Raw genomic sequence first — 9079 nt, 5'->3', positions numbered from 1 at the left:
GGCAAAGACAGCCAGATGAGTGGACTCATGAGGAACCATCCATGGTGTCTGAAAACAGAACCGAGGGCTGAGTAGGAGGACTCAGTCAAGTGCTTGCTACGCAGGGATGAGGATGAAAGTTAGATCTCAACACTCATGCGAGAAAACAAAAACCTGGGCACAGAAGTGCGCACGTGAAATCCCAACTCTGGGGCTGGCTAGCCTGCCAGCCTAGCTGAAACTGGTGAGCCCAGTGACTCTGTCCAAGATACAAGGTGGGTAGTATCTGAGGAATGATACTCAAAGTTGATCTCTGACAGACACACACACTCACACACATATATACACTCACACACATACACACATATATACATTCACACACACATATACTCACACTCACACACTCACACATACACACACATATTCACACTCATACACATACACCATACACTCACACAATACACACACACATAACTCACATATACACACATACTCTCAAATACACTCACACACATACACACATATATACATTCACACACATATATTCATACTCTCACACACACTCACACATATACACACTCACACAAATACACACACTCACACATACACACACACACACATATTCACACTCATACACATACACCATACACTCACACAATACACACACACATAACTCACATATACACACATACTCTCAAATACACTCACACACATACATAGTCACATACACATATTCTCTCACACACTCATACACACAGTCACACATACACACATATTCACACACACACACACACACACACACACACACACACACAGAGTTTTCTGAAACAATGTAATACCATTTTGTTCAGGCTTAAGTCCAGTTCAGGGCAATCCTCCTGCCTCAGTGAGTGCTGGGATTCTGAGCTTGCCAGCCCACCAAGTATCCCTTCTTTTTGTTTTACTGATAGCTGTTCTGTGTGGCTTTTCTGAGATTTGGGTTTTAGAAACAGCTTCCAAGTGAGATTTTTGTTTTGTTTTGTTTCGTGGAAAAACATGGGAAAGTGTCCTGGCAACAAAGCTAGAAGATTCTGGGGTTTGGATAGCAAATGAGCGTGTACCTTAAGATCTATATCTGGTGGTAATAAAGCCATCGAAGGGAATGGGGACTCTCAAGCTGGCTCCTGAGTCCTTCTTTCCTGCTGGATCCCCCTGCAGGTGGCTGTTCTCTTCCCATTTCTGTTTTATCATGATGGACCCAAAAGCTCTCTTTTTTTCTAGGACATCTACACAATTCTATTACCTGAATCAGGAACCAAATAAATGTGCTTATCACTTAGCCACCTCAAGTATTATGTTACAACAACAGAAAGCAGACCAAGACAATGCCCAACTGTGGTGTTAATTATCAACTTGATGGAGATTTAGAATCACCATGGGAACAAACCTCTCGGCAAGTGAGAGGTGTTTTCAGACTGAGTTAATTGAGATGATCTGGCCACTGTGGGCGGCACCATGCCCTGGGCTGGGATTCTGAACTGAGTGGAAAGGAGAAAGTGAACTGAGCACCAGCCTTCATCTATGAGCGCCTCCCGGCTGTGGCTGCAAGGTGACCAACTGCCACACCCTCCTCACCCACACCGCGAGACACAACAGGCTCATTCCTTAAGTTGTTTCAGTCACAGGAAGTGATGTGGCGCATCAGAGAGGAGCAGAGGTGAGTCTGCAGATCAGCTCTGTGGTTTCCTAGCTGCAGGAACGGACATCTGCTCAGAGGGAGACACGGTCCAGTGCCAGGGCGTAGGCTGTGAGGATTGGCTCTGCCACCACCCACGGGGGACTTTACTGCCTCGCTCTTGACACAGAGGCAGGACCACACTAGCCAGAGAATCTTCCAGCGTGCGCAGAGACTTCTAGAGTAAAGCAGAATGAAGCAAAGTTTCCATTCACCCATTTAACAAGGAGGACCTGGTCACTGGGGACAAGCAAGCTCCACCCTGGCCACTGGGGGGAAGAGGGCTTCACCTGGCTGGATGACTAGCAGAGTCTCATTTCCACATTCACACACGAGAGCAGATCACTTGCAGGCTGAAGGGCACAGCCCACTCCACTGCACTCCCCAGTCTTTCATTAATGAACCAAAAATAGTCCACACACAGAAAACAGATTCTGGGTTTGTTTTTTTTTTTTTCTTCTTCAATTTAATTGAAGTTACTTAGAAAAATAATCAGGCTTGAATGGCTTTTCCTGGGGGAACATTTCACGCATCTGTTGGCAACACAGAATTCAGCTTCTTTAACAGTATAGTAAGATACAGGGAGAGAATTCTACAACAGGCCCTCCTCGACTGCATACAAATATGTAAAAAAAACCACACACTCCACAGAGATGTTAAATTCTATGTCCATATGCTTACTGAGCATGCTCAGAAGAGAATACGGATACCGCCTTTTGTACCTGATGAGAGCAGATCAAAATTTGCCTGCTGCTGTCCTAGGGTTCAGCTGTTTTCAGAAGCTCCTGTTGTCTATTCAGAGGGGCTGTTTAGCTGTGCTGGGGGGAAGCTGGGGGGTGCTGGTGGGCAAAACCTGAGGGAGTGATGGAGTCAGTCCTGCTGACAGAGAGGTGGGCCAGGATGGGACATGGGTACCAGGAGTGCACAGGCTTGGGCAATTTGTGTATGTGTGTGTGCACATTCATGTGTGCATGTGTGTGTATGCATGTCTACTGTGCATGTGTGTCTATGTATACCCATGTGTGCGTGTGCATGTCTACTGTGCATGTGTCTATGCCTATCAATGTGTGCATGTATATGTATATATGTATGTCTATTGTGCATGTGTGTATATGTATACCCATGTGTGCATGTGTGTGTGCATGTCTTCTGTGCATGTGTGTGTATACATGCCCATGTGTGCATGTATATGTATGGAGGAGGCCTGGGCAGAGGAAGAGAGTAGGAAAGCAAGCAAAATTCTCTGTGGTTTTGTCAGTTAAAGCAGGATAGTAATGCAATCACTATCACATGAGCTAAGAGTCCTAGGGGCTTATACAATGCTCAGGAGCACTCTTGGAGCATGGGCTAAACCCGTGTGCTCAGAAGGGCTGGCCAGAGAGAAGTTTCTGGTTCCCATGTTCTCCTTGTGGCTGCAGAGAAAGCCTTACTCCCGGAACCAGGAAGAAAGGGCTGTCCGAGTCCCCGTCAATGGGCTGCCCTGATTCCCAGACCAGCTGAGAAAGGCACTGGGGCAGGGGGAGGCTATAGGGACTGCAGGCAGGGACCCCTGTGGCTCATAGTCTAAATTTTCTCGATAAATGAGTGCACTAAGCAGGCATGTCCTTATCACTCTGCCTGTCCTAAAAACACAGCTGCACCTTTGAACAGTGGCTCAGAGCTGGGACGCTGGCAGCTCCCCTTTCTAGCTAAGCACAAGAGGCATGCAAGAGAAAGCTTTTCCAACATTTTTTTTCCCTCAGTAGAAAACACTTGGATTTCCAAGCACATTTCACCAATGAATGTCTTTAGCCAGGGACACAGAATCCTTTCTACATTCTACAATAAACAGTCGAGCCGATACATATTTTGAAAATTGTCACTAGGAAGTGTGAACACAAGACAGGAGAAAGACTCCCTCATTCTGGAAGCATATTGATACACTCTCCCCAGAAGGACAATCTTTCTCCCTGTAGAGAGAGAGAAAAGGAGTAAGTACCATCTGCACACAGCACTGGACCACAGACAGAAGACAAACAGATGCGAACCATGGAAATCAACACAAATCTCCATTTAAAACTCCCGAAGCACACAGTGAACAGTTCCAAACTGTGGGTGGAAGTGAGGAGTATCCCCATGAGGCCATTATCCCCACCAAGTGGCCTTTAAGGTGTCCTTAAGCCACCTGCCCCACTCCATAACACCCTAGGCTTCCCTCCGCTGTGCTTGGAGGGGCGGGATCACTGTCTGGGGCAGTATCCGCATGAAGACACCCCAATTAGGTAAAGCAAAATTCTCATAAAGTTCCCAGATAGACGCTGTTTTTGCTGATTTGTGGAAGGATCTAGGAAGCAGCTGTCAATCTTTGCAGACCTCAGACAGGCTAGATCACCCTCACTGAAGGCTACTGTGTGAAAAACCAGCTAAGACATGGTCTGCCATACAGGATACCTAGGTCATGCAGCCCAGAAATGCTGCATTCTCCCAGTTTCACAAGGCAGACTATGTATTCAAGGCTCTGAAAACTCCTGCAGACAGGAACCTGACTTAATTTTGTTTTCTAAGGATATGTGACCACAAACTGATGCCCTGGAGAGCCTGGGCTCGGTGGGATATGCATCAGCAACCCCACGCACAGAGTCGCGGGAGTGGAAGCCAGGTCCTGAGCACCAGGACTGCCCCTCTATTCCAGGGACAGCCAAGATCTGTCACTGTTCTTGGTCACACACATGACATAAATCTATTTATTAAAGGCGAGGGGAGAGAAATTGGGGAAGGTACCTGCGTTTTATAAATAGCCTCAGGCAGCCACTCTGGCTCACATTTCTCTCACATTAAATAAAATAATTTCCTCTCCGAGACAGTGTAGCAGCTACTGCTGCCCCCAGCCTCCTTGTGAGCCTAACAATACCATTTTAATAGTTTCTGTGAATAAATTATTCAATTTTATGCTTTTCAGAATATTCTTACCCCTTCACTCTATACTGCATCAAAACAAACAAAACCCCACAAAAACACAAAAAGCAAAATTTACACCCTACCAGCTCCCCTATCATCTGAACTATGTACAGCATCTGCTACGTACCCGGACGCTGGCTGTCATAGGAATGTGGCTCAAATGTCAACCTCGAAGTATCAGAAACAGCTAGAAATGAGGAACAGGTTTGGGCATTGATCAGCAAGGAGCAGGAAAGAGCAAGTTTCCAACCTTCTGGAGGAGAGAGAGGTCCTGGATGCTCTGCTCTGCCAATGCAGGGCATGGAGGGTGGGCATGTGCCTGTGGGTGCCAACACTCCACCTTTGACCTCCACACTTGAACTCTGCCAGTCTCCAAATGTATGCAGTGCACTCTTTTAAGTGGCAGGCAGGACAAGATGTGGACTGGAGATCACTGTAGGAGGCACTTGAGTAATGTTCCTCCCTTCCCTTAGCCAAGGCAGACATCACTAATCAACCAGAGCAGTCCTCCATCCTTGCGCTTGGAGAATATTGTGGCTTATAGGCTTCTACTATGAAGACACTGCACTAGATATACATGATCAAAAGGGTTTCTGTCATTTCTTGTGTTGGGCAATGAACTACTTCGCGAGTTAAGCGGCCTGATCCAAATGTGTGGCTTTCAAATTTGAGCTGTAGAAAAATGCAAATCTGCTAGGGTCCTGGACCCTCCGGACCACTTGAGAATAGTCTAAAGCCTGTGTGAGGACCAAAGGGATGGGGGCGTTGGCTCACTGTTGAGCTGGATGCCCTGTGTTCACATAAAGCCTGCTGAAGGCCAAGGCTCCTGGGTTCACTCAATGTTCTATCTGCAGTCAAGCCTGGAGAATAGTAGATGCTCAATAAATACTTATCGACTATAAAACAACCATTATTCTGCCTTCGCTTAGCACTGGAAAGTGCCACTTAAAGATTTCCACAGAAAGCCTATTCTTACAGCCTGCTAATTTCGGTGAAGAGAAATCGCTATCATCTGCTCTCTTCTTGGGTTAAAAAATTTTTTGCATTTCTTTACGACAAGGGACTTTGGGGTTGCTAGCAATCCGTTTGAACCAGTCTCATCCCTGTTTCTTAGTGCAAGGACAATTTACTTCTTTCTAGCAGGGTTTCTTGAATGGCCGCAGGCACACATCCCGCAGCTGTCACCATGGGATTGATTCTACACACGGTCAGTCGGGGAGATAACCACCCCCCCTCCCCTACCCCAACGAGCCATAGCCAGCGAAGCACAGACTGTACTCTCCTCTACACAGACAGGAGCAGGCTGCTGCCACAGACCACGTTTAAATAACTATAAATAAGATTCATTAGACTTTATGGAATGCACGGTTTGTGGACCTCACCAGAGCACAAGGACACTCTTGGAGACAGTGTTGCAGTATCCACTTCTAAAAACAGGGATATTCCACCCCGCTCCCCTGCAAGGACAGCTGTCCTTCCCCGTGGAGAATTTTTAAATAATTCTTACCATGCCGCTCGCAGCATCTCCCCCGAAGACATATTAACTTACAAAATAACCCAGTCTCCATAGAATTCTTTTGACAAATAAAAATCTTAAATTAAAAAGCAGGATTCTCTCCCTCGCCCCCAGCCGCCCCTCCCCCTCCCCTCCGCAGCCCTCTAATCCAACTTCAGGTAGCTTGGCACTGAGTAGTTGAACATTAAAAAGTCCAGTTTGTAGACGTCGTACAGCTGTGTCTGGTGCTCGGCGCTGATGTTCTGGAAGAACTCCGTGGTCATCTCGTCGGTAGTTCGGGTGGACTTTGCATAGGTGGGGAACTTCAGGTAGCCGCTCACTCCGGCCAGCTGCAGTACGTAATTGGAGTCCTCCTCCAGCGTCTCATACTTGCCCACGAGGTCGTAGTGGATGTGGCACGGGTGGCAGAGTGAGTAGACCGTCTGCCAGTGCTCGTTGAAGGGCTCCTCACGCTGGGTGTGGGGGTCGATGAGGTAGGCCACGAACTCCTCGAACTTGACATCGTCCCCCTTGCGCAGGGCCTCCTGCGTGGCGTTCTTCCGCTGGCGTCGGATGATCTTGGTGCCGTAGCGCTTGTGGAAGGAGGTGTTGTACTTCTGCGTGAACTTGTTGCGGTAGGCAGACACCAGCCTCTCGAAGGGTTCCCGCACGAACAGGAACTTCATGTAGCTTTTCAAGCGGTGGTTGATCTCTGGGATGCTGTACTGGTTAAGGGTCTTCAGGTTGGCCGACACGTGGGCTTCGTTGGCTGGGATCTCCATGGGATCGCTGTACTTGCCCCGGCCACTCAGGACCATCATGAGCCTCTTCCAGTTGGTGCACGCTACCTTGGGCACATAGCAGTAGATGAGTTCGTGGTCCTCATCCACCACCAGGTGCTTCAGGTCATTGGGGGTCAGCACCCTGCGCTTGCGGCTCATGGCGCTATTGGCCCGGCAGGTGTCTGTCACCTGGTCCCGTCTCATCTGGTGCAGGATGGCAGTGTTGGATAGCTCCAGCTGCAGAGGGGACAGAGAAGGAAGGAGAGATGAATGCTTATCTGTGATTACCGTGGAAAGCTGATCCCTTTGTTCAAACAGTTATCTAGACCCTGTCAGGTACAAAGCTTGCCTCCAAAGGGCAAGGTGAGATTTAGCTTAACTGCTTAGTGTGGGAGGCACATAGAGGTCAGAGGGGAATGCTTGGGAAGATGTCTGTGTTCTCTGAGAGCAAAAGCCCCTCCCTAAAGTAGATGTCCTGGTTAGTTTTAACTGTCGACTTGACCCAACCTAGAATTGTCTGGTAAGAGTCTAAATGAGGAGTTACCTAGATTAGATTGGTTTGTGGTCACGTCTATGGGGGGCTGTCTCCATTGTTAACTGAGGTAGAAAAACCCAGCCCACGGTGGGCAGCACTATTCCCTAGGCTGGGCTCTAAACTAGGTCAGAGTGAGAAAAGCTGGCAAGTGAGCAAGGATGTGTTTATTTCCTCTTTGCTCTTGCCTGAGTATGGCTGACTTCATTTCCCCCAGTGATGGACGATAGTCTGGGACTGTAAGCCAATGTAGTGTTTTCAATATGCTTGGCCCAGGAAGTGGCACTATCTGGAGGTGTGGCCTTGTTGGAAGAAGTGTGTCACTGTGGGTGTGGGCTTTAAGACCCTTGTCCTAGCAGCCTGGAAGTCAGTCTTCTCCTGTTTCCCTTCAGATGAAGATGTAGAACTCTCAGCAACTCCTGCGCCATGCCTGCCTGGACACTGCCATGTTCCCACCATGATGATAATGGACTGAACCTCTGAACCCACAAGCTAGCTCCAAATAAATGTTGTCTTTATAAGAGTTGCCTTGGTCATGGGGTCTCTTCACAGTAATGAAACCCTAAGGTACCAAGTAAATCCCTTTTCCCCCACTAAGTTGCTTTTGGTCAGGATATTTTATCATAGCAACAGAATTGGAGCTAGAATGGCCAATCATTTTCCGTCAGAACCAGTTCACCCAGAAAAAAATCTACCTGTCTTGGTCAGCTACCATTTTGGTAACCAACATGCTGAAGCTCGGAGATCCTATGGAGGGTGGACCCCATTATTTAGCTTGGTACATTCTGCCATTTACCTAGCTGGCTTGTGCAACATGGCCTCTTTTTAAAATATCAACGGAATTTCATCTTGACTTTGAGGTTCTGGAGAAAGTAGGGTCTGGGGCTGTGTAGCAGCTGCTCTGGGTGTCAGGTGGTGGACAGTCCTGTGCTCCTTCTCACCCCAAGGTCAAGGTCTCCATTCAGATGCTTGCCCTTTGACATCCACAGTCCACTACCAACCTGCCTCCCCATCTTCATGCCCACAGCCCACCCATTCTGAACAGAGGGTACTTCCGAGAAAGCAGCTGTTCACCTTTCACTATTGCGCCTGCATTCTGTGCTGGGCCTGTTAGACTCTCCACTTGTCTCTATTGATACAAACTTGACTATTCTTCATGGCGCAGCACACTCTTCTGCCACACCACAAAAGAACATTCCATCTTTGGTGTCCTTCATAGCCCAACTCCGAGTGTTCTTCATGCTTTCCCTGTGGTCGCAGGTCACTACTGACTGTCCCATGGCCACTGGCTCTTTAGGCCAGATTAGAAGCTGCCTCAAGACCTGAGACTACAGGAGGATCATTTGAATGTCTAAGGCACTGGAGTCAGTGCCCAGGCGTCAGGTGGGACCTATGAAGCCAGCCCGGAACCTCTGATTCTGAGTCATAATTTGTATGATTCACCCCTGAAAAATTAATCTCTGTGTAGAACGGCCCAAAGACAGGAACCCTGATTTCAGTGAGCCTTGCATACTTAGACTTAAAACCGCAAAGTGTAAGGTGTTGACCATCTTTAAAGTTGGGTGCAGACACCATTCAGTCTCAGGGCTCAAATACTGCAGACTCAGTCCCCAGTGCCCTCACTTGATTGATACATATTT

At 47.9% G+C, this 9079-nt stretch overlaps 1 protein-coding gene across 2 annotated transcripts in view; it reads right to left on the bottom strand.

The window, feature by feature from the left end:
- Positions 1–2150: 2150 nt before the first annotated feature.
- Positions 2151–9079, bottom strand: part of Chst11 (carbohydrate sulfotransferase 11) — a 213404-nt gene continuing 206475 nt past the window's right edge. For both annotated transcript variants that reach the window (XM_021174779.2, XM_021174780.3), the window contains exon 3: positions 2151–7144. In XM_021174779.2, the coding sequence (XP_021030438.1) occupies positions 6290–7144 (855 nt within the window). In that variant the 3' untranslated portion in view covers positions 2151–6289. The remainder of the gene's footprint in view (positions 7145–9079) is intronic.

The sequence above is a fragment of the Mus caroli genome, unplaced genomic scaffold (assembly GCF_978045245.1).
Source record: "Mus caroli unplaced genomic scaffold, Mus_caroli_1 scaffold_9, whole genome shotgun sequence".
NCBI classification, from domain to species: Eukaryota; Metazoa; Chordata; class Mammalia; order Rodentia; family Muridae; genus Mus; species Mus caroli.
Note: the sequence above shows the minus strand (reverse complement) of the source record. Positions and strands in the feature narration are given on the sequence as shown.